The 26,777-nt window shown below is 34.4% G+C and overlaps 3 protein-coding genes across 7 annotated transcripts; 1 reads left to right on the plus strand and 2 right to left on the minus strand.

The window, feature by feature from the left end:
• Window positions 1-7,130: 7,130 nt before the first annotated feature.
• Window positions 7,131-14,086, minus strand: LOC139771343 (F-box/WD repeat-containing protein 9-like). Of its 2 annotated transcripts, XM_071704045.1 has the most exons (7): window positions 13,865-14,086; window positions 13,113-13,275; window positions 12,520-12,677; window positions 12,202-12,431; window positions 9,296-9,551; window positions 8,950-9,225; window positions 7,131-8,650 (listed from the first exon to the last, which is right to left on the minus strand). In XM_071704045.1, exons 1-7 carry the CDS (start codon window positions 13,940-13,942, stop codon window positions 8,573-8,575), a joined length of 1,239 nt encoding a protein of 412 aa, XP_071560146.1. In that variant the 5' UTR covers window positions 13,943-14,086; the 3' UTR covers window positions 7,131-8,572. The 2 variants fall into 2 exon arrangements, with proteins under 2 accessions (XP_071560146.1, XP_071560148.1); XM_071704047.1 differs by lacking the exon at window positions 13,113-13,275 and having other exon boundaries at window positions 13,865-14,082.
• A 4,876-nt stretch (window positions 14,087-18,962) lies between these two features.
• Atpsyndelta (ATP synthase, delta subunit) lies at window positions 18,963-20,127 on the plus strand. The gene is made up of 4 exons (XM_071704052.1): window positions 18,963-19,102; window positions 19,331-19,456; window positions 19,537-19,734; window positions 19,811-20,127. Exons 2-4 carry the CDS (start codon window positions 19,340-19,342, stop codon window positions 19,976-19,978), a joined length of 483 nt encoding a protein of 160 aa, XP_071560153.1. The 5' UTR covers window positions 18,963-19,102; window positions 19,331-19,339; the 3' UTR covers window positions 19,979-20,127.
• Window positions 20,128-20,215: 88 nt separating this feature from the next.
• LOC139771344 (uncharacterized) lies at window positions 20,216-26,260 on the minus strand. Of its 4 annotated transcripts, XM_071704048.1 has the most exons (5): window positions 25,960-26,260; window positions 24,670-24,905; window positions 23,404-23,686; window positions 23,032-23,215; window positions 20,216-22,952 (listed from the first exon to the last, which is right to left on the minus strand). In XM_071704048.1, exons 1-5 carry the CDS (start codon window positions 26,193-26,195, stop codon window positions 21,387-21,389), a joined length of 2,505 nt encoding a protein of 834 aa, XP_071560149.1. In that variant the 5' UTR covers window positions 26,196-26,260; the 3' UTR covers window positions 20,216-21,386. The 4 variants fall into 4 exon arrangements, with proteins under 4 accessions (XP_071560149.1, XP_071560152.1, XP_071560150.1 ...); XM_071704051.1 differs by lacking the exon at window positions 25,960-26,260 and having other exon boundaries at window positions 23,404-23,749; window positions 24,670-24,782; XM_071704049.1 differs by lacking the exon at window positions 25,960-26,260 and having other exon boundaries at window positions 23,404-23,889; window positions 24,670-24,779.
• Between the last annotated feature and the right edge of the window lie 517 nt (window positions 26,261-26,777).

A 26,777-nucleotide genomic window follows, 5' to 3' on the forward strand; every position in this document is an offset into this window, starting at 1 on the left:
ATCTATACAAGTTTGATTAAGTTAAAATACAGGGTGTTTTTCAGGGTGTTAAATGTCCTAACTTAAAATATGAATTTAAGATCTCAAAATAAGAAAAAAATTTTCTCTGAAGGTATACTCGTAAATTCTTTGTTTAAAAGATATTGACATATAACATTTTTATTATAAATTTATATGAAATTATTTTCGGGTTATAATAAAGAAGTTAATAGTATGTTTTAACTACTTTATTACTAGAAAATATGAAAATTTTAATATATTCAAGAAAAAAAAGGTATAATGGTCAGATGTAAAAATACATTATTAGATATAAAAAGATCCAAATAACATATAATTCTATATGATTATATATAATCATATATACATATATATATGTATAATAATGAGAAGTGAGAGTGCCGGCGGCGTGACTACCGGCTCACGAAAGTTGCAAATAAAACGTACGTATAATAGTTACGCAACAGTGTGACATATACGCGCGTCCCGAGCGTAGGAAGAGCGCTGGGGACGCGCAAAATAGACGCCCGCCGGCTGTCTTATAAATTGATGTAATCTTTGATACCTATGTATATGTATATAAGCATTTCATTTAAATAATTTATTATAAATATGATTATATATATATATAATCATATTCAACCAGATCTGTTGTCATATATAGGCTGCGTTTCAATATTCACTGCTAGTACTGAAAATCTATAGTTTTCGTCACGTATATTATAGATTTTTAGACTGGCAGTGAATTAAGTGAATATCGAAACTCAGCCATAATAAGGTCATAATTTTATATATACATATAACAACAGATTTAGTTGAATATCTATATATTAATAAAGTATTTCGCCAGTCAAATAATTAACAGCAATGAAAACTTTAATCGACCCTACTGGCCATTGTAATCATCATGACAATATGACCATTATTTGGTCCAATTATCGTCAAGATGTTCTTTTAACCAAGGATTTGGTCCTTATAAATATTAATGTAATCTTTGATACTTATATAAGCATCTGATTTAAGGAGGTTGGTTAGTTCCCGCTGCGGGACAGGCGGCGCGGCAGGGGGAAAGCTATAGGTTAGATTTTCGTCGCGTGAAATAAACGAATTTTAGCAAATAAATATGTGGAATGCATTCAATTGGTGTTTCTTAAGGTTTAAAAAGAGTTGTTTATACAATTAAAACCCAAATACGTTATTATCCACATTGAAATGTGGAAATGATAAATGTGGTCCTGTTCCCTGGCGAAAATAGGAAGTTTTATAAGCGTTTGTTAAGCGTTTACGTGAGCGTTTGCGGGAGTTTGTTGAGCGTTTAGAATCGGTCAGTAAAACGTTTAAAAAGCAGAAATTGCAACGCTTTAGCGTTTGAAAGACGTTTGTATTAAGCGTTTTGAAAGTTTGCACAGCATTCTCACAGCGTTTACGGGAGTTTGTTGAGCGTTTGAAAACGGCCAGTAATCCGTTTAAAAAGCGTTTGAAAAGCGGAAATTGCATCGCTTTAGGGTTCTTCTTGCGGTCGAAGAATAATTAACTGTGATTGGCCAATTCTTACGACTTACGACCTACAATACATCCATTGTAGACCGGGCCTAAAACATTTAGAGATCCTCTGTTAATAAGTCGAAAGCGTTTGCTTTCATCATTGGAAACTGCGTGCAGCCTCTATTGAGCGTTTAACAAGCGTTTACTCTTGTCGTTAGAAGAAACGGCGGAAAGAGCGTTAAATGTTAAAATCTGCTTTTCGCCTCGCAGAGGGTCTGCTTATATACGCGGCTAGATGTATTTTAAATGCGAGAAAGATGCGCCGCCTAGCGGCATTGTTAGAAGAACGTTTGTTGAACGGAAGGAAAACGCTTGTCTTACGGCGCCGGATAAAGCGTTTCTTAAGCGTTCTCAAACCGTTTGCACAAACGCCCTACAATTCGCCGCGTTAGAAGAGCATTTGCTGAGCAAAGGAAAAACGCTTGTCTTACGGCGTTGGGAAAAGCGTTTGATAAACGTTTGTAAAGTCTGACAGCAAACTCTCTATACGAAGTTGTATTAGCGTTCACTAAGCGTTCTCTGAAAAGCGTTGGCTTAGCATTACAGAATTTTCACGAAACGTTTTATACAGCGTTTGATAAGCGTTCCGAAAGCGTTTACAACCCAACAGCGTTGTGTAAGTGTTCTTACAACGTTTGAAAGCGTATAAACGCTCAGAAAACCCTCACCAAACGTTTGTCAACGCTCTATAAGGCTTCTTATTTTCGCCAGGGTTTTATTTTTACAATTTCTTGATAACTATAAAGAATCATTTCAGTCTTCGAGAAAGTTCTTCCTAAATATGTAAAGAGTTATTTGCACCTATTTTCATTAAATTCTTATCATTTTTAATATGCTTTCGAGAGTTACATCACAGGTTAGGTAACATATTTTTGCTGTGTCGCCCGTGTATAAGAGAGAGACAAGAGTATAACTTCAATAATTAATTACTCGGCAACCATGCAGACGGTTGTCTTCAACTTTGGCATGAAGACAGATTCCCCATAGACGAATATTCTCCATAAATTTGAACTAATTCTTATCAAATTGATTTTACTAACCACCCTCCTTAAATAATTAAATTTATTGCGACAAATATTACCTCAGCCACGTAATAAAATTAAGCAATAAAGTTTAATTATTTAAATGAAATGCTTATATACATATAGGTATCAAAGATTACATCAATTTATAAGACAGCCGGCGGGCGTCTATTTTGCGCGTCCCCAGCGCTCTTCCTACGCTCGGGACGCGCGTATATGTCACACTGTTGCGTAACTACGTACGTTTTATTTGCAACTTTCGTGAGCCGGTATAGTCACGCCGCCGGCAATCTCACTCCTCATTATTAAACCCTCACGTAATCTCGTCGAAATGGCAATATTTGCAACGTATCTCTCGACTAACGTAATAGGCAGTGTATAAATAATGCGGATGGTAACATTAAAAAGGTAATGGTTTTATTATAGAATTATAGATAAAACGTACAGATATTTAATAAGATCTAATAACACTTAAATACGAATAACCATTATGCATTCCATTGTTTTTATAGAAATGCCTTACGTATTGCATAAAAAACATTGTAAATGGCAACTCTTCAGATTCTTCTTTTGCACCGTTGTGGCGCATGGCGCGGCGCCGTCAAGGCAAACTATCGCTTATTATCGGTAGCCTTCGCTATGACGGCGTTGTTGTTCACTTCCTAAATATAGTCTCCGACTATGAAAAATATCTAAATAGATACACGCGACCGAGCCGAGAGTGCTCGTGCGCGTTATCTCTACTCTCTCATTCAGTAACAGCAGTACTCTCGCTCGCTCGACGAGTCGATGACGGCGTAATCCCGGGACTAACATACGCCGATGAGTTCTGCATATTTCATTATTTCCACAAGTGTGCCGGCGAACTGCGCTGCCGTCCAGCCGTTCCACGCGTCTCGGAACGTACTTTGCAGATGTACGGGGAGGGTCCCGCAAGGAATCGTGCACATCTCTCCGCGGTATTAACTGTCGACGAATTTCTGAATTCTCGCGAAACTAAAAATTTGTTATTCTTAATCCGGCGAAGTGGGAGAATCTCTTTCGCGTTTATTTCTCTCGCTCTCGTTACGCGTACGGCATATCGTGCCCGTATATCCGGATTCCACCTATGAATGTCGACATAGGCGATGAAGTAAGCCGACAATCGCGAAACGCCCACACACAGGCACACGCAATTCGGCCGTTGGCCCTTGCATAGTGAATAATAAGCTATATATCTGGTCCAAACATCTGTAACGCGCCTATCTTATATTAGGCAACTTATAAGCAGCAAGATTATTAATATACAGCGACTAAAATAACGCTATAGCGCACAGAAAAAAAAGAATATTCTTGATTTGAAAATATCTTTAGTTTCAACATGGAAATCTAGAAATAAGATTATAATGCGTTAAATGAAGAAAACTTGCTTAAATGATGTCATTTTATATAATTCAACCAAGAAAAAAAAGTTGAAATTCTTATAAGAAGAAATCAAAGGAAATAGATGAGGCAATCGGAGCCAAGCGCGGTAATCAATGCGCAGACAAATTATAATAATAAATGAATATATTAAAAACGAACGTTTCGACACTTTTTTGTGTCATCTTCAGCGTAAACAAGTTACATAATACTTTGAAAGAAAGAACAACGCATTTTTCAGCCTGCGTAAGTTAAATTAAACGAGGTATAGGCTCTCAAGACTAATAGGCCAGTCATTAAAGACAATCAATTCACTTTAATTACAAAAGTTTTCAAATTTTGATGGAATATTGGGTGAGTTGAAATAACAATAAATCTCATTTTGCAACCATCTCCGAGGTCCGGAACATGCTAAACATTGCAAAAAACGTTAATTTATTATAACTTTGCGAAAAAAATTGCAAAAGTCCTGCAAACTTAAAGCAATGTCTATTGTAATATTTTCCGCAATGTATTAGATTTGCAACCTATTTCGAGGCGCGCAACATTGAAATTTTTTATAAAATAACGTTTTTGTTTGTAACTTGGAGGAAAAAATTGCAAAAGTGCTGCAAACCGATAGAATAACTTTTACAACTGCCCCGAACAGCTGTACCAATTTGCAACCTTCTATGTTACACGCAACATATTTTTTTTTAAATCAATGATGGAACAATTGTTTATTCAGTCGTAATTTTGCCAAAAAAATTGCAAAAGTTTTGCAAATTGGTTGCAAACGTTGAGATTATTTTTCGTCACAAGCTGTTAAGTTTGCAACCTCGGACAAGGTCCGCAACCTTGAAAAATTAGTAACAATTATTATTTTGCACTTTTTACAAGCGTAAAAAAATTGCAAAAGTTTTGCAAATTTTACGGAGTGCTTCAAATGTCTTCCCCTATCCGAATATAAATTTGCAACCCTCTACTAGTTACGCAAATTATTGCAACTTATTAATGACTAATTTTGTGTTACAAAATTAATGCAAAAGTGTTGCAAATTCAGGGAAACAAATTAAAAATACATTTACACATAATGTCGAATTTGCAACCTTCTATTTGTCACGCAAAATATTCAAATCAAATATATTTTTCTTTACTTTTCGATGATTGTATTAATGTACTGAGTATTTATTGATGGAATGTGAGTTAAGGAGATCGAATACAATATTTTGACTCCGACGATTGTTACATTTAGAAAGTTTTGAAGAGTTAGGAAAATGATGATTTCTTTATTCAAAATACAACTACTTTACGATTTTTGCAGAATTGAAAAAGGGAACAAGACACTCTCGAGTTCTAAGTTTTCCCAAATGCAACAATCTGTAACTAAAAGTACTATGCAATTGTTTTATTGTAGTTAAAATAAAATTTCGAGCATAACATAAAAATCACTATAGTTATGAGAGTTTTCGTCTCTTACTGCCGCAGAAGGTCCAGGATTGTCAGAAACGTTCATCTCCGCATTCTCAGGGTAAATTTCTCTAAATTTCTGATGCACTCTCACATTTTTCAGTCCGACAATAAGAGCTGCCTTCCCGTCCTGTCTTTTTTCACTACTATTAATTAAAGAACTGATACCTATAATGATTTTTAAATATATTTAACGCAAAATATTTTTTGAAGGTACATTAGTATATTTTAATCTTAAAATTGTTTCGTAATGTCTTATAAATTTAAGAAATTTTTATTTGCTTAACTGATACCTTTTTCTTTAACGTCGTCAATAGCTCCACTTTGTAAATCATTACCGCAAATAAAACAAACATTTTCGTTTTTCATAATTAATTTATAAGCACGATGCTGTCAAACGATGCTGCTCGTGTAACGTTTTCTTACGTGAATAAGAAACAACAAGAAAGGTCAGAAAATAAGCCGAAAATGTGTACCGTTAAAATAGGAGAAATGATAAGAAAAGTCCGCGTACTTTTCTATTGTCACGCACCACAACAACATAGAAAACTAAAGCCTCATACACAGGTGCGAAGCAACCATCGGGGCCTCGTAGTATTGAGCATGATTTGAATATTTTGCGTGACAAGTAGGAGGTTGCAAATTCGACATTATGTGTAAATGTATTTTTAATTTGTTTCCCTGGATTTGCAACACTTTTGCATTAATTTTGTAACACAAAATTAGTCATTAATAAGTTGCAATAATTTGCGTAACTAGTAGAGGGTTGCAAATTTATATTTGGATAAGGGAAGACATTTGAAGCACTCCGTAAAATTTGCAAAACTTTTGCAATTTTTTCACAATTGTAAAAAGTGCAAAATAATAATTGTTGCTAATTTTTCACTGTTGCGGACCTTGTCCGAGGTTGCAAACTTAACAGCTTGTGACGAAAAATAATCTCAACGTTTGCAACCAATTTGCAAAACTTTTGCAATTTTTTTGGCAAAATTACGACCAAATAAACAATTGTTCCATCATTGATTTAAAAAATATATATTGCGTGCAACATAGAAGGTTGCAAATTGGCACAACTGTTCGGGGCAATTGTAAAAGTTATTCTATCGGTTTGCAGCACTTTTGCAATTTTTTCCTCCAGGTTATAAATAAAAACGTTATTTTACAATATATTTCAATGTTGCGCGTCTCGAAATAGGTTGCAAATCTAACACATTGTGGAAAATATTACAATAAACATTGCTTTAAGTTTGCAGGACTTTTGCAATTTTTTTCGCAAAGTTATAATAAATTAACATTTTTTTGCAATGTTTAACATGTTCCGGACCTCGGGGATGGTTGCAAAATGAGATTTATTGTTATTTCAATTCACCCAATATTCCATCAAAATTTGAAAACTTTTGTAATTAAAGTTAAATTTTCGAATTTTAGTGTCTTTACTGACTGGCCTATAAATCAAAGGAAATAGATGAGGCAATCGGAGCCTTTGATTTAGTAATATTTATCGCAATAACAAATCTTACTAATTGTAAGATGGAAACACCAATTTTGACGTAGAACTACGTCTTTCCCGGAGGGGGGGGGGGGTAGCTTCTACATTCTAAGAATTACATATTAATTAATGTGTGTATATTTATGTGGAAAGTATATGCACAAAATAAGCAAAATTTTGTGCATATATAGATACGAGGATAAGACCAAAAATAAAGTGCTACACTCTTAGAAAATATGCAGAATATTTATTAACATATATATGTGTGTATTTACGTGTGAAAATACATTTAACTTTTTTTTACATAATTACTTAATACTTTAAAACACCAGCGGTTCGCTAATTTAAAAATTGTGTCTTTGTAACAATCTCGTTTATGTACTGAACAATGATTTTATTACTTTCTTAAGTTTTTATCAAACATGCAATACATTTCATATATTATCTTACACACACACATACACATAACATATAAGTCTCACATATACGACTTATAACTAATCTGCCTCTTAGGTCGAGCCTCTACGGCTTCATGAACAACATATACGCTACGAGAGGAGTGAGGTTAAGTATAAGCAATATCGGCCAAAAAGTGCAAATCGTAGACGTGTAGGTCATAGAATATTAACAACGTAATTGCATTGTATCAATCAGGTGACAAACTTATTTGAACTGGCTCCTTGATTTCACATATCATAATCCAGTTGTTATATATAGGACATTCGTTGTGTATATAGTCATTATGTATCTTTCAATATAACTTTAAGAATGGATTTCAATTCTTTTATGGTTTCGGGAAGCATTTTAGAACGTCTTTTATCATCCATAAACCATGAGTATCCATAAACCATAAACCACCGCGAAAGTAGTGTACGTGTCTCAACCGATCTGTATTCGACTCTCTCATTGAAAAGAGTGATTAAATTTGCTTGTTCATTTAATAATCTTAATTAATAGAATTCATCGAGCTGCGACATATAGAATTTCGACAATGGGAACGTAATGCGATACATACGGCACGTGACGTCCTAGAGAATTCGAATTCCACGTTCATAGGACCTACATAATTCGAGAGAGGCGAATCTCGGCGAACGAAAAAAGGATAAGGAAAGTTATCTGTTACTAGAATAAACGATTTGTATTTTGTTTATAAATGTTATAAATAAGCGTTTAGTACACGAAGAATATATTTAAACATCGCCGCTTCTCGAGTGTGCACGCACACAGTATCATATAAGGAAATGCGTAATATTAAAACATAACACCTTGTCAGACAAATTTACAGAACAACAAAACAATGATACGATACGCGTTATGCGCTAATGCAATATATAAAATATATTTAAATGCTTATGGAACTTAACTATATAGTAATGTTTTCTTTTATTCTTTGCAACATAAAAGATATCAACATGAATACGCTGTAATTATAAGCCTAGCTTATAATCGTAAGCGATGTTAGTGAAGCTTTTAATTACAGAAACGTATTTCCAACAAAACAATATCTACTTTTAATTTCGCGAAACGGTATCTATCACATTGCGTATTAAAGAGACGCAGCAAAGCAGTATCTTGAGAAAGAATAAGAACATATATTAAATGTGAAAGCAATATTGCTATAGAATAGCTATAGAAAACGTATAGAAATTTTTTGTTCATTGATGGTTCGTTAAACACGTCGATTTCTCGGACGCCATACGACGACACTTGGGCCTGCTATCGCGAGAGTGTCATTCAGGTAGTCCATCTGCAACATAAAAACATGAAATTACAATATCTAACAAAGTTCGTGTTCGATATTGCAAAATAAAACTTGTAAGAATCGTCGTCAATCTAAGAAGGCTTTCACTAACATTCAGAAAACAAATATAAAACCTGATTTCATAATTTATTAAATGTAAGTAATAATTTAAATTCCAACGTACGAACTGCCGAACGTCTTGCACTCAACTGTATTTCTCATTTTATACGTAGATATTTCACGAATTTTTTCTTTAAAGTCAAAGATATGATATTTTCGGCAATTTTTACGCTTGTAATACTCACTCTACGAATATATTTCATACTGCTGCGTAAAGTAGTGATGGGCTTTGGCGGATCCGTAGGGCTCGAAATTCTGACGGTGCCGTCCCAGGAACTCGTTATCAGGCATCCGTGCGTCAGACGCACCCCCGTTATATGTCCCGTATGCTTAGTAGAATAAGATTTCACTAGCTCGAAATCGTTCTTTGGATCTAACATGTGCAATTTTTTCTTGTTATCCCCAACGCAAACCAAATCCCGTCGCATATTAATGTACATGGGGATCGCTTTATCTGGAATCTGAAAGGTACACCTGCAAAATCGTAATCGTGTCTCGTTTCTCGATGTTAAAACTACAGGATGACATTACTGTGATAGACTTGATGGTCCGGCCGGCTCTCTGATCCCAAACGGACACCGTCTTGTCCCTACTGGCGGACAAGATGTATTCCGTGTTCATGGCCAGCTTAGTCATGTATTCAGTGTGGGGTCGGTACTGGTAAATCGGCTTATTACTCGATCTCGAATCGAAAACGTATATAGTTCCTAAGGATGTGCCAGTCGCAAAGAAGGCCCGTTCCGGACACGAAGACACATCCCGCAACTTATTAAATTCGTTGCACTTGCTACGAAGATAGACCCACATTTTTTGAATTTTATATTTTTATTAATTGTACTACATTGTTATACATTTTTTGCTATTTTGTGGCAAACCTCATCTTGACAGCTAAGCTCATATTTAAAAAAAATAACAAAAGACAAAATCTTTGTTAGCCGCACACTTGTTGAATTTAGAGCTTTTTTTAATTGTGCTGCATTTGATTATAATTTTGCTAATTTTTGCCACAAATACCAAAACAATATCTAGAATTATAATCAAGAAAATTGAAAAATATAAAATTTTAGCACACCGTATTATTTCCCTGATTAAGCTCAATTTTTTGTAGTAAAAAGATATATTAATCTGATCCTTGTGTTGAAAAATCATCGATATATCTATCCATTACTAGAAAAAAATTGAAAAATAAATATAACAATAAACAAACATAGTTATAACACAATTTATTGTATTTCTACGAGTTGTACATAGTATATTGTGCTGATAACAGAACACAAAAAAACAATAGCCATAATTCAAGGTGTTGATAAAAAAATCAATCATAAGGGAAGAGGTAAAACAGAAATTTGACATTTTTGAATTTTTTAAAGTTGTATCGAGTTGTGCTCGACAAGTACAACAACTTTTTCTAATGACTAAAAAATCTCATCAATTTATTAGACTTTAAAATACAGCTTTTGTTAAGAACGTAAGCGGTGTTTACATTGTTGTGGAACCACGGCCGAAATCAGGTGTAAGTGTGAGACATGAGCCGTATACATATAAAAATAAAAAATCAAACCATGTTTGATTATTACTTACGGCGGTGTTAGGAATGGGCCGTAGCGTCGGCTCACGCGCGTACGTTCACGCCTCACGCCTGATCTCGGCCGTGGCATCACGACAATGTAAACACCGGTTTGGTTTTCGGAATAAAAAAAATTCAAAACCTCATCCGGACCGTGACAGATAATCTAATTTTGTAAATTGCGTTGAGTTGTGCTAAGCGAAACAATCGAGCGACAATCAAGCGACAATCGAAACAAGTACAAAAAATTAAGGGGGTTAAAAAAATTCAATAAGAAGGGTATAAAATAAAAAAAATTTGACAGCATAACTTTTAATAATTTAAAAATGTTTACTTTTTGATTTTTTTGATAAATGTATAGATTATATATCGATATTATTCAAATGGCAAAACGTCCCAGGTAGCAAACACAAGTCATTTTGACGTCAAATTTTGGTCCTTTACTGACCATTCCTGACGTCACTAACTGGCGGCATAATGACGTTAAAATGACGGTCTAATGTCACAGACAATTGACGTCATTTTCTGACGTCTTATTGACGGCAAAAATAGTTCCATTGTACGACATACCGGTTTCTAGAAATGTTTTTGATGAAATTAAAATATTAAAATGTCTACTTGATAAACGTTTATAAAAAAATGTTCTTTTTCATTATCTAAGAAAAAAAAACTTTTTTAACTGTTTTGTTTACATGCCATGTGCGTATAGCCGCTCTCAAGGCGGTCACCCATCCTAGTACAGTACCGCGTCCGAGTCGCTTGACTTCGATGATCCAGTGGACAGTGACGATCTTCTCACCCTGATGCTTCCTTATTAACTGTACTTGTCTATAACAGGTACATCTTTAAAGTGTTCAAAATTCTTGTAATGATAATCTTCTTGATAGCTATAACACTGCGTGAAATAGTTATCATAAAACTATAATCACACGCAACTACATCCACTTATACCATAAATTCGCCACTTCAATCATAAAGTTGCGAAACAAACACATTGTAGTTAATTTTGTGGTTTTTATTTTATTATTACTTTATTAAACAATATTAAGAAGTAAAAATAGTTATATTACAAAAAGACATTATTTGGACGACTTTAAGACGTCTTTAGATGGTCTAAGAAATGACGTTTTATAAACGTCCATTATTAGTCGCCGATGTCATAGGTTAACCTAACCAAAAATGACTAAAAATAGACGTCATAATGACGTTATGGAATAACGTCAGTATAATGTCATTTTTAAAGACATAGTCGCTTTTTGGTCATTTGACGTCATTTGTACAAACATGACTAGTATTTGACGTCAAAATGACTTGTGTTTGCTACCTGGGGTGGTATTAAGTTAGTATCTTTTTGTTTATTCTTGTTATATTTATTTTTCGATTTTCTTCTACTAAATGAATAAATATATCAATGTTTTTTCAACGGTACAACATGTCTCAGATTAGCATTTTTTTACTACAAAAAATTCAATCTGGAAATAATGCTGAGCTAACAAAACTTTATATTTCTTAGTTTTCTTGAATACAATTCAAAATATTGTTTCCGTATTTGCGGCAAAAATTAGCACAATTGTAGTTCAATATGGGGAGTACGGCTAAAAGAAAACTCAAAATTCAACAAATGCGGGGTTACCTTCACAGAGGTCACGCTCCTGAAACATTTGACGTTGATGAAAAAAATACGCGTGAAGTAGTAATATGAAGTGAATTCGACTTCATCTGTCTCGACAAGCGAGACACGGAAAGCGGTATCTGCATTCGAATAATTTAAAGGAAAACGATTATTTCTCCCACAAAGAAGAATTATCTTCCTTGCTCAGTCTTCTTATCGCGCGAAGCGGGCGAAAGGAAGAGTTTCGTTACCACGTACATCTCGTAAGTTCTGTCATGGACGAGACCGGTGTTGGTGAGCACCCACGATTTGACCGTATTATCTGAACAGCCATTGTAGATCGTGTGGTCTATCGCCGTCAGACAGCCTAGTGTTGCGTACTTTAAGTATTTTATGTTGACGTCCTCGTAAAAGGGTTCCTCGCGATAAGAAAGTTTCTTGTAAAATAAGCTGTGATCTTTCGTACCAACTAAATAAGTGATTCCATCCTGAAAACGAGAATCATCATATACGTTTTTAGATACGTTTACCGTATCTGAAAGACGGTATTGCAAAACTCCCTAATATGCTACTTACTACGGGCATCAGCAACACAGAAGTTGCAGCGTCCCTAGCCAATGGGAGGGGGAATTCAATGAGCAATTTTTCCATAGAATTCTGCGGTTTCTCAAACAGCGCTGTTTGTTTCGCGATCGCAACGCATGACAACTTCCAAAACAGTTTGTCGGGCCTCTCTGTAAGGACACGTGACTTTTTATATCAAAAGAATATGAAAACTTATTCGTACCGTAATACTGAGTACAAAAAAATTAATATACGTGCAACTTGAATAAAGTACAAATAAACTACAAGCACATTCTAAACCGAGAGATCTATTCACGTTCTTACTTTATGCATATCAAGTTATTGCAACAAACGGAGCTGCTCAAGCTTGTTTTTCATGCAACTTTTTGTAAGTAAGAAATATAAGTTTTGTAAAACACGCTTATTTTTTTTTAAGAGACGAACAGAAATGAAATACTACGAAATAAAATCTAACACGAGCTAAGCAGCTAATGTATGACTTGCAAATGCTTCGAACAGCGCTGGCGTAAAATGACATAGAGAATGTTCTATTTACTGACGAAAAGGATTGGTTGTGGCGTAAGGTGCTATCAATTTGAGCTAACCAGGACACAGAAGCGAGTAGCTAGCATTCGGCAATATAAGATCAATTCGCGCTTTCCACAGTAAGTTATCATCCTTTAAAATCAGGTAGAACTGTTTGCACACTAAGCTCAAACCGTGTACTAGTGTCGACGCATCTAGGAAGGAACATATATGCAGGAACATCTGAAATGTAGTCCAATAAAATAATTAAACGCACAACCAAACAAATGTTCCGGAAGAGATGGAGAATGAAGACAGAACGAAAGAGATAGTTGACCGTCGCTGATTGAGCATACTGTACTATCTACTTCATCGACTACTTACTGCACACTTACTACGGAACTATTTTGGAATGGATTCTGATCGGAATTGCTTAGTTCTGTCCTAGATTTCTATTGTGTTTATTAGAGAAAATGGAATAATTCTGATCGAAATCCATTCTGAAGAGTTCCATAATACGTGCCCTGACGGACGAAATGACAGCTTCTTCTTCTTCTTCTTAAAATTGACTCACATTTTCTTTCCAGATAGCAACGGCCAATTCAATTCTAAACGACAATATATTACAAAATCGGTTCGGTAAATAAAAAACGAAACAAAGACGACTAACCATCACCAATCCTCAAAAATTTTTCTGGACAAAGCACGACCGAACACGTTCACAGTCTCACAATCAGTGAGACTCATGAAATGACAGCGACGATTAAGAAAAGGATTTTCGCGCACGTGTACGTGAAATACAAGAAAAAGTTTTTCTATTTCTTATACAAACCTCCACAGGAAGACACAACAGTGACAATTGTGCACATTCCTCGCCGTCGTGGGCGCAGCGTGCATTCTCGTCATCCATTCTTTCTCGCACCGTGCGAATCTGAGTATTTTCACTCAATCTGCTCGAACTGACGGTGGTTCAACGAAGGTGAGGGTGATGCAATGTATACACCGGCAGAGAGAAGCCTCTCTGACCGTGAGTAAGGAGCTGCGCACAATGAAAGGAATAGAAAATAGGGAACGGGGAACAGGGAACAGGAAACAGGGAATAGGGAATAGGGAACAGTTTAATATTATTTAATATACATTGTGCAAATGGCATACAAAACATAGAATAAAATTTAATCACTGTTTCTTAGCGCTATTCCTCTGTTCGTCTATTCTGTGTTAATAAATTACATACATATTTCACATATTAATATTGAACTGTTCCCTATTCCATGTTCCCTATTCCTTTCATCTATTGTTATGCGCAAAGATATACACCTTATATTCTTACATGCGCAGCCCCTAAGTTTCCAACCAGGGTTCGAACCGGGTCAGAGTCGAGTTGGGGTGAGCGCTCTTGCGGTGGAAACACCAAACCTGAGAGAGGCTACCACAACCTTTTTTAATGGTGTTATACATGTCGTAGGCAAATAGTTATTTTAGGAAAATAGATTTTGACTAGGCAAATGCTATCTGCCTGGTCAAATGGCTTTCGCCCTCTCGTTCTCGAAGGTATCGAGCATCGCGATCATATCGTTGACCGATTTCACGACCGACGGTCGTAATTCGCGTGCCACATCAGCGTCAAAATGTTCGCGCAACGTTTGAACGATCTCCTCGTCCGACATCGGTGGCATTAAAGCTTGTCGCGCCACGCCGAATAATAGAACAAAAATTACTTATTAAGTCAATATTCGAAAGGTTCTTGTTCTACCTGTGTGGAAGGCATGGAAAAGATTCCGTTAGGACACAAAGAAGTTATATGCCATAAATAATATACATATTTAAGAAAGTTGATAAAATTTAAAAATTAAATAAATGTAACATAATTTAAATTCCAAAATTTGAGAACGTTTAAAACTTTCCTTGTATAAAAGTTGATAACAAAATTGAAATAAATTTAAAAGAGTTAAATATAAAGATCTCAATTCAGTCTTCTAAAGTAGAGAAACAAACAATTTAATTAGAAATTTTTTATAGTTTATGTATAGGTATATGCGAGTAACATACTTCGAGCCAAATAAAAGCTTTTGAGCTTTAATTATTAAAAATATTTTTGTACCGTAAGGGATTTAAAAGACTGTCTTACTTCTATCTTTTTACAAAACACAAAACACCCGCATGGAATATTCATTGGAATATATTGTTATTAAATCGTTTGAATGTATGCTGATTCGCAGATATTAATTTCTCATTAATTATATTGAGAAAATCGATGGAAAACTATTCTGTTCAATTTTACTCGCTCTACCTATCAACGAGAAGTAATACAGTTATTACCAAACATTCTATGATATGAATATCATAAATAATGTAAATATTTAAAAAGATAAATACATTTTAATATAAAATAATTGTAATATAATTTTACTTTCAAAATTTTAAGAACGTGTAAAGTCAAATTCGATTAATCATGTTCAGCATTCGTATTCTAACGAAAAACCCAAGGATATTATGTGACAAGAAAAAACGACGCGCGCGTGAGAGGGGAGAGAGTGAGATTTCTTGCAAACCGACTAGTATTATTTATTATATCGACTAAAGACATTCTGTATTTATTATGAAATCCGTTATCCACGACATTGTTAGTCTGTGGTGACCTACCGAAGGAGTAAGATCGCAACAATCGAGAGCATATTACCAACGTTCAATTCGCAATAATCACAAATATAATTATAGCCGCAAATTATTTCGTAACGGTACATTTTTAATCAGTAACCGCATATATTCACTATTTTGAGTGCTGTACCTAGACTACAGACTGTGAGAAGTTTGCAGCATAGGTACTATCCGACAATGCTGTAAGATACGAAATTTAAGGTAAGTTAAATAACTGAGAGGAAAGAAACAAACTCTTTCAAATTCAACATTTTTGCAACAATGTAACAAACGCAACTGACACAATATAAAATATTACTAAAGTTGAAGATGTCAAGTGTCATTTGAATATGTGTAAACAATATGTATATATGTTTCAATTCTTAATGTAACGATTTCTCATGTAATAATTCCAATGGTATCTGAGCATGGCTAATTAATTGCTACTACCCTATTAGTATTAGCCGAATTATTCATTTAATATAAATGTTCCAGCAGGGGTACTTGTAGCAGAAATTAATTCAATATGAATCTGGCACGGATAAGTAGCAGTTTAATATTTATTACCACAATAGCTATTGTTACCGGTGAAAAGCTAAATAATTCCAGCATTAGAATACAATTTTATTTACCGGAGTTGGGCATGTTATAACAAAATATTTATGCAAAAAATAAAAATAACTTTCCAGAGTCATAATTTAATATTTCAAAATTGTACGCAATTTAATCTTTTTTCAAATATTTTATACAGTTTACCAAATGATATCGACGTGTATAAATTAAATTACAACACTTTACTTTAAATAAAAAAATTATTTTGTAAGCAAAAGTGTTTATAATAATTATCAGGGAAGAAGACATTATCTATGATGAAAGATTAGACACAGTTACGCGTAAAATAGAAATCGCACATTCCATAGCACCTAAAATATCATATCAATGGCTTGGTAATGCAATCACCCCATCTTCGTGGACAGATTTTTGGTTACACGATGGTCTTGCTGTATTATTCGGAGAAGAAGCTATCGCTAAGGTAATTTTATATTTTCCAATATCGCACAAATGTATATTGTGTCAAAAATATATTTGAAAGTTATCCAAGTTGTTCCCATTCCGTAAGCCCAGAATAACGATAGATTATGCTAAAAACTTTTAGAAAAAATTTATAATACAATAAAAAATTTAGTTAAAAAGTTTATGTACGTTAAACGTGGGATAATATCAAAAGTCTGGTAAAAACCTTTGTTATCTAATTTTGACAATATCTAATCTTCCAATATTGTAATATCTTATTTTAATAATTTAATTTATTACTTTTTTTATTAATTTAGAAAATAACAAAACCTTTATGACGATAATGAGCATAGTAGCATTTAACCAGAGTGTAAACATGTCCAATCCAGTATTCATATAATTACTAAACTCATTTTGATATGAATCCTCCAGGAATTAACAGCCTGACGGAGATTGATTCAATTTTTAGATCTGTCCATTACATGAAAGGTAAGAAATGTTAAAAATCGGTGAATAATTAAAAAATTGCAAACAGCTTTTGTAAAATAGATATCATTGAAAAAAGAATGTAAAAAAGCGTGGAATTTAAATTATTTAAAACATTAAATTTAATTATAATATGCAATTATAATATACTACTATGATTATAGTAATCATTGTCTTGCGAATGCTGCAGAACGAAATTACCGATGAAGTGTTTCGAGAAGGTGTCCGTACATTGCTACGCAATTAGTAAGTAATACAAACAAATATAGCTAAATACTGCAAATACAGTAAAACTGCCACATCTCCTTGAAAATATATATCTTTATTATAATTATATATATATATATGTATATATATATATATATATATATATATATATATAATAAAAACTATATAATTATATTTATTATTATATTTTTAATATTAACAACTCAAATGTATATTAAATAATACTAATGTTTATATTAAAAATTAGTATTTAATAATAAATATCAATTTTTATTTTAAATAATACCAATTTTTTATAAATAATTGTATTATATTGCATTTTACTGTAAATATTATGTAATTATTATGTAATTATTATATTATTATTATGTACATATATATATTATATATGTATATCATGTATAAATTGTGTACATTATTATGTAACTAAATTATGTATATTATAATAACTCTTTTATAATGTTGTACATTATATTATTATATTGTAAAGTAAATTGTAAGAGAAATAAAATAAATTATGGAAATGTGAAAAAAACGTATTGTAAGTAAAAGAGGACCGCCGATTGGAATTGGCGGGAGCGGTGGAGGGCCTCTATAGGTTGATCTGTTTCTAGCGGATGTTAGTTAAAATCTAAGATAAAAATAACTAATATTTAATTTATAACTAAGAAAATGCAAAGTTCAAAATGCATTTAATCGCAATGACATTCGGTACAAGCAGGACGGCCTTTAAAATATTGCTTATATACATATATATACCTTTTCCTTGATACTAGTACCAGATTAAATAAAATTAAATTGTACATTATCAGATGAAACCGCGCAATTTGCAGATGTAGCACCAAAATGATGTTTTATGTCGGCAGTGTCGGAAAATAAACGTGGCTACGTAGTCCTAATTTCGAAAATGGATATAATGGCGCTAATATAACGTATGTACAGGGGGTTTCGACGGTCCCATGAAAAAGACCTGGAACTCGATTCTTGAATTCATTCGCGAGAGAAACGTATATGCACAAATTTTGTTCTTACAGAAAAGTTGCAAGTCGATTGGCTATCGCATAGCTTTTAACCAATCAACTTGCAACGTTTAATTCTGTATGAGCAGAATTTTCGCATACGTTTCTCTTGCGAATGACTTCAAGAATCGAGCCCCTGGGGATGGCCCCTCTCTCAGGCTTCTCTGACTTTACTGACTTTACTCCCCAGGTAGCAATTAATGTCTAAAAGACATCATAAAGACATCTTTAAGATTTCTGGCATCTTAAAGACATCTTTATGATGTCTTTTAGACATTAATGGGAGCTTTCCAGCAAGCAACACAAATCGACACAAGTATCGTTTTATCCTTGTTACTCATTGCTAAAAAAGAAAGATAGAACGATGCTTGTGTCGAATTGTGCCGCTTGCTGGAAAGCTCCCAATGCTACCTGGGTCAGCAGTCAGCACTTCAGCACTCCACTCCACTCCACTCTAAATGCAGAAAGTGGCGGAAAAGTGCAACAAATAGTGCAAAGTGCAATGTATTCCTGAAGCGACGTCAACGGCATCTGCGGTACAATCTCCGAATCTCGTAATCGACCATCGAGCCATCGACCGCTTCGTTACGCGCGGTCGATCCGAGTCGCGAGAATCACCTGCGCTCCTGCAACACATTTATGATACTCGCAGGATTTTAAACACAGGATACAGACAGTCACACACGGTGAGCACAATAATCTTATTGCGAACGAGGAACGTGAGACCTCATGCGAAAATTCGAGGCCGCTCGCACCCCGTCGTACAGCAGCAAGAGCTAGAAAAATGAGGTTATACTAGATTATCCGGGTATCCCGTAGTGTCCCGTACTTGTGATGTAACAGCCTCGCGCCGTTGTCACTAATGTAAAGGACGACGTATTTCTGTCTGTGAAAAAAAGATCAATCGTTTTCAGTGTGCCGAAATGTCCAACCTCGCTCGCACTTTGCGCCCTTTCCTGAGATGCGTCCGCAGCCAGAGGAGAACCTACGCAGACGCGGCCGGTAATCAAATGAAGTTTACGTTCGCGGGTGCTAATCAGGTATGATTGAATGAAAATGGCAGGGAGTGATAAAGTATCGTGATTGTGCAATGTTTAATATCCTCTTTCCTGGACACCAGGTGTTCTACGATCAGGCTGCAATCCGTCAAGTCGATGTACCTTCCTTCTCGGGTTCCTTTGGCATTCTACCAAAGCACGTGCCTACACTGGCGGTCTTGAAGCCTGGTGTAGTTACAATCTACGAAGAGGATGGTTCGACCAAGAAAGTTTTCGTCTCCTCTGGTACCGTTACCATTAATGAGGATAGCAGTGTACAGGTATATATCAAAGTTTCAGTAAGCTCAGTATATTGAGTTTTTTCATCAGATTCTAAAACAGTTTGTTATCATGTAGATTCTAGCAGAAGAAGCCCATCCAGTAGAAAACCTTGACAACTCGGCAGCAAGAGATATTCTTAACAAAGCTCAACAACAGCTTTCCTCGGCATCGTCGGACGTAGATAAGGCTGAAGCAAGTATTGCTGTTGAAGTTGCAGAAGCTCTCGTGCAAGCTACACAATAAGTGTTATATATAAATAATATGGAATTACATATATATATACATATATACTTCGACACGCTATCAGTTAGAAAGAGGCATGTGTTCAACACATTCTTGTCATAATATATTGTTGTATGACAGTATAACAACAATAAAAATGTGTTAAATCACGTATATTTATTTAATTAAAAACATTGTGCCAAATTTTATTTTATATTAAAATTAATATAGATGCAAAAAGAAAGGAAGTATAGAGGATAGTTGTTATAGATTCTTTATTGAGTTAGCTTTTATATTTGTTCATTAACAACATAATAAATATGCTGCTATTTACAAGCTATTTTAGGTACATTGATTTTATTGCAAGTACTTGTAACAGCCATAAAAATTTCCACGCTAAAATTGTTAAAAATTAACATTTCTCCAATCTATTCATTACAATAATGCAACATAAAATACTAAATTCTAGTTAAAACCTAAAACTTAGTAACGTTACAGCAGTAACATTATAAATACTTTGGATGTTTATAAGTATTTGGCACTTCCTGATTAACTGAGGAAATATCAAGTTCTCTTTTACTAACGTGCACTAGCAAAAGCTTTTTCTCGAAGATATCGCGTATATTAATAAAGTAAAATAATATTCCTAGGGTTAACGCTATGATCCGGAAACAAACATTCACGAGTTAAATAAATAAAATTCTTAAACATACAACTATTACATTATTCTTGTATTTATATAAATAAAAATTAAAAAAGAAGATATCATTAATATGCTGTACACATTTTAACACTCTTAAATTTGTGACAAGTTTCTCAGCAATATTATAACATGTTGACTTATAGATCAAAACTATATAAGAAACAGCATACTTGTGTGATTTAGATATCAAAAAAGTATACTATCTATTCATTTTTGCGTTGCACAAAAAATTATGAAAACCGGATATATTTATAAAACATTATTTGTTCATGTCAAAATAACCTATTTGTATAAAAATAATTGTATAGTGCGCATTTTTCCTTGCATTCCTTGCATATGTATATTGTCAATTTTCTTTTTAAATTACGTTTGTGAACAATTATTTAAAAATTTCGGACATTTTGTTTATTATTATAAATTATGCAACAGTAATTTTATATGTATAAACACTTTTGTAAAAAGTCTACAAATATTTGGCACAATATAATGCATAGAATGCATTATATATAGAATATGCAGAATCCCTTTAACAGACTCTCAGATATAACACGTATATGTACAGTCGCATATTCTCAATTCGTCCTAGATAAAATATTCGAAAGGCAAAAGTTGCCTAATATTTAAAGCTATCGGGTGTAAAATCACAAATCTTTTTTGGGGATTAGCATAGAGATACAGCATTATTTTTTGCGTGACTAGTTAAAATTAGTAAAGAATATTTATGAATCACTGATTCTTGGCTAGTTGACATTTCATCAAGGATGGTAACAACTTTTCCCTACAGCATGCATTTGTAGCAGCATTGCTAGTATTCTTACAACAGTTGCTAAATATTTTCTGTAGCTGCTGCAATGTCTTTAGACAGATTACAACACAGCAAGAATCACAACCACCGGACTCGGCGTTGCAGGAACATTTATTTTGCAAAGATGACACAAAGTCGTTTACGATTTGTGCCGTGTCTTTTTTCGTTACTTCTGCCGGGTTATTCGTGCAGTTCTGACAATTTTGTAAGTTGTCGCATTTACAATCAATACATTTACATATATCAGCATCTGCCGTGATCTCCTGAAGAATATTTCTATCCTTGTTCTTTACATTACCTGTCTTATGTTCATATTCTGCAATTTTTTGGCTTTGTATATCGACGTTTGCCGAAGTGTGCTGCGTATTCATCGCGTCGACATTTTTCAAGTTTTCCGTAGACGGTAACTGAGTCTCCATCTCTAGCGGATAAGGCTCTGGACCTACTAAATCCACTAGAGAATGAACGGTGGGGAAGGCATTTAATTCTGACCAAGATTGTGCTCTCAATGCAGGCGCGGTTGCCAATGCCATCACATCTATCCAAGAAGAAGGTAATTCCTCTTCGGTCGCTATCGCGAGTTCAACGGCTTCGGACTGAGCGTTTGTAACAGCGTTCGCGTGCAAATCATGATTTGAAGCCGCAATAAGAGACTCATTTTGCAAATTTGTGTCATTTATGAACGAGAGAGAATCTATTCCGCTCTCGAAAAGGTGGGCTTCGTTCGAGGAACTTATAATATCAGTAATATGACTAGTAATGCAATTGGCACCGTATAACACATTGCTGTTATCAGATATATTTTCTGCATTTGACCGGTTTGTAAATACATCGTCAGAAGCAGCAATAGGTTTATTTTTAAACTGTTTCATATTATTCGTGAAACTTGTCCCCTCAGAAATGTGTGCTATTGCATTTTGTAAACCATCTTGCATAATCTTCTGTCCTAAATTTATCGGGATAGATTGATCCTGTCTAGTTTTACTGTCACTGTGCGCTTCTGGTAACGAAGCTGACTTGTGCGGATGATTCTGATGCCCGACTACATCCATTAAATTATCATGCTGCGCATTTGATTCAGTCATTTGATTAAATACTTTAAATTCGTTATAGTTCTCATTATTGTTAAAAACGTTAACTGCGTGTTCGTTGAAATTATCTAAAACGATATCCGTTGCAAGAAGCGCAACCCCCGTAGTTCCATTCGAATCTTCTTCGTCTTTGGTAGAAATATAACCGAGCTTTGCATCCAACTTGCGACGAGTCATAATATCCATTACATTAGTGGAAGTTACTTGTTCTGCTAAATTTTTCGCAGGCACATATGGCATGTTTCCATCATTTTGCATAAGATCTGTGGATATTGGTATGACAGCGTACGATGGTATAGTGGTGTTGCTTGCGCTAACCTTTACAAGTTTCAATTCTAATTGAGTTAACTTCTTCTGCTTCTCAGCCACATCATTACTTCTGTTATTCTTATGTTTCTGTAAAATTAAAAAATTAAGATTTAATATGCTTAATGTGATATACTCTATTGTTAATACCTCTATTATTAATACTTACCGTATCATTATTCACAGTTTTGTTATGTGTTTTTATGTGGCTCTTTAAGCTATGAGGAGTAGTAAAACGTCGTTTGCAACTTTCAAAGGTACAGACGTACGGCCGTTCGCCTGTATGTGTCCTCTTGTGCGTTTTTAAATGGTGTGAAGCCGTAAAGGCCTTTCCGCAACCCTTTTCTCTGCATCTTAAAATAAACGAGAAATAATAATCCTAAATATTTGTAAAATATACAAATGTGTAATGACTTTTTTAAATTAGCCGAGTTTTATGATTTGTTTTTCTGTCGATTTATTTAACGTGTTTGAGATAATGATTTGTAATGTCTCTTTTTTGTTTTTAATATAGGTAATAGGAAGTAATCGAAAAACATACTTGTACGGTCTTTCTTGAGTATGAGTACGTATATGTTTCTTGAGATCGCTTAGAGTAGTGAAGAATTTAACGCATCCAGTCTCTTCGCAGTTGAATGTGTTGCCACTATGAAGTCTTTGGTGAGCTCTCAGTCTGTAAAGGGTATTGAACGCTTTCTCGCAGCCTTTGTGATTGCATTCAAATGGTTTTACTTTTGTGTGTACCCTAATGTGGATCTTTAGACTGTAGGACGTGAGAAAGGCCTTGCCGCAACTCGGCTCTGCGCATTTAAATCGATACTCGCCTGAAAGTTTTGAGAATTCCCTCCGCATAAAAAGTTTGCAGGTCTATCTATCTCTTGCAGTATCTGAAAGCCATGCAGGTCAAAGCGTTCCCTTTATGCCAGCATTGATGAATTAATAATATCAGTTGCAGCAGAAATATGTAAACATATTTTTATTGCTAGTGTCAACACGTGAAAATGTAGCTTTTAAACTTACCTAGATTCTTTCACCCATGGAATATGCAAAAACAAGAGCACGTACAATTTGTTAGTATAGCATATTGAACAAACTGCATATTGGACAAGCACAACATGCAAAGCATGATGATTATAATGATATCAGGTCAGACAATTTATAAATGAGACAACATAAACAGGCCTGTTCTTTTTAACTGAACTTCTTACACGGTTTATCTTTCCTCTTTTTCTTTTCACGTTGAACCGTGCAAGAAGTTCAGCTAAAAAGAACAGGCCTAATGATATAATAAAACTTCATTGCCGAGATGAATATTCTAAACAGGATAAAAGATTGAAAAAATATTAAATATAAACTGAAAAATATATAAAGAATAATTATATATTTATAATTCGAAGTATAGGTTCCAATGGAAATCCGCACGAATATAGAAAACGGGCTAATTAAGAACCAGGCGCGGTAAATAATGCGCGAAAGTTTTATTTTTATTTCTATTTTACATATCTCAAGTGTTTGAAGTCTGACAAATTTAGTCGGCACGCAGTCAAGGTTGGAAGATATGTAAAATAGAAATAAAAATAAAACTTTCGCGCATTATTTACCGCGCCCGGTTCTTAATTAGCCCGTTTTCTATATTCGTGCGGATTATATATTTATGATCATTTTTATCAAGTTATATTTTTTAAAATAAATTATATGTTAGACATTTTGTCATGAAAGTTCTCTATTCTAATTTTATCACATCTATTATTGAAAATCCTATAAAGTATATATTGATTCTCCGTAAAAAGTTACTCCAGAAACTTACCTTTGTGTGTTTTCATGTGAGTACGCAAATTTCCAATGGTACTATATGTTCTGGTGCAGCCTTCGTATTGGCAATTGTAACGATTGATATGCTTCTGATTAATATCTGGATCTATACTTTCAATCATGACAGTTTCGAAGGGAGGTTCCAAGGTAGCGTGAGCCTCAAGTAACGCATCATCTTGACCTTGATGAATTCGCATATAAATTTCATCTGAACTGGCATGATGGATTCGCCTGTAAATATAAATACGTACTTACTGATATATATATACACATATGTACATATGAGTACACATACACAACACATCCTTTTTATATTATATATATATCCCCCAAATTATATCCTTTTCCGCTTTATACAATTCTATACAATTCTATACCACTCTATACGACTCTATACAACTACATTATTTAAATAATATTTCTTGTTGAATATAAAGATAGAACTGACAATAAATTACATTAGCGTTACTATTTCTGAGACTTAACAATTTTACTAATAAACAAAATGATATGTAGGCACATGTGCCAATTTTACTATTGGATTTTGCTAGCAGGTGGAGTATATATAGTAGGGTAGTATGAGTAATACATTTGGTATACATATAGACATCATCGAAACTAAATTTGTAACAAATATAGCATCTTGTGTTCAATAGGACAACAAGAGAATGCAAAAGTGTCAGATTGCCAATAACATCGTGATGCATGTACAAGTAATGTTTTTACAATAAAATAAAAATAAAATAATTAAAAAGTAATAAAATAATAAAAAATCACACATAATTACAAACTTGCGGTTCATTGCCCGTTTCCATGAATATAAATTGTCAACAAACAGAGTAAAACACAACGCGGTTCTATACTATTGTTATTAAATGCGTAACAATATATACGTGACATATGGCTTATTTTGTAATTGTTACACGGTAACCAAAATTTAAAAAGTTCCCGCAAGCATAGACGATGAAATATATCGGCGATATAATCGTCAAAGTATATCCGCGCATCGTTCCAACGGCGATTCTCCCCAAGCGCGATTTATGAATTAAAGTTCCCGTTTCAAAATTCATATAGCCTTATAAGGCAGGGATGAGAAATACCGACGAGGGTGTGCGAACGAAATATCGACGGGACGAGTAAACTCGGTAGATTCCGATTACAAGAGCGGACTCGGCGACGTGGAGAACGTGCGCGCGATCGGGAAACGAGAACGCAAAAAAAAAATTAAGAATCGCCAGATCACCCGGAAGATTATTTTTTTTTCGAAAAATTCGTCGGGACTCACTCGGCCGTGTTGTCATCGACAGGTAGCCCCTCGTTGATAGCAGCATCGCCGTCGGAGTACTTCCCGTAATCGAACACCGCGCTCTGCTCGTAGACCTTCTCGAAGCTGGACAGGTCCAGGGAGGTGTCGTCCAGGCAATCCTGCAGATCGTGCGTCACGAGGATATTGTCGAAATTGCCTCCGATACCGTCCGCGTTCTCGTCTTCTTGGAACTTGTCGCTCTCCCACATCGCCATACTTTCTCGGGGCTGCGCGACAAACAAATCGCGCGACGAGCTTGCCGTCCGTGCTCTGACATAACCTATCAGCCTCTGCGATGCGATCGGCAAGGCAGGCCGCTGATGAAAACTCATTATCGATGCGGGAAAAGATGTAGCCCCGCGATAAGCAGGGAGAATGCCATTCGTGTGAATTCATGATTTCTTATTACATTTTTTCAGAAAATGTTGAGTAAATCATCTATATACATACTTACATATATTGTCCTCAAATACAACAAATACTTATTAATAAATTATATAAAACGATAAAAAATATATAATACGATGCGTAATTAATAATGACTTTTAATTGGGCTGTAAAAATCACCCCAATCTTTTAATTTTCTAATAATCATTTAAATATGAGCCTATATTTTAATACTCTAAACACTTGAATCAATTTACTTTGATGTTATACAATATATATACTAAAAATTGTAGTTTAAGTATTAAAAGAGGCTGATATTTATAAATATTTGATTAAAAGAAGCACAATTTTTTGGATCAGATAATATATAATTTTTATTAATCGGATTTTAAACTGCAGCTGTATAAATA

Source organism: Temnothorax nylanderi, unplaced genomic scaffold (genome assembly GCF_030848795.1).
Source record: "Temnothorax nylanderi isolate EJ_2023f unplaced genomic scaffold, tnyl_v1.0 TNYL_tig0039_pilon, whole genome shotgun sequence".
Taxonomy (NCBI): Eukaryota; Metazoa; Arthropoda; class Insecta; order Hymenoptera; family Formicidae; genus Temnothorax; species Temnothorax nylanderi.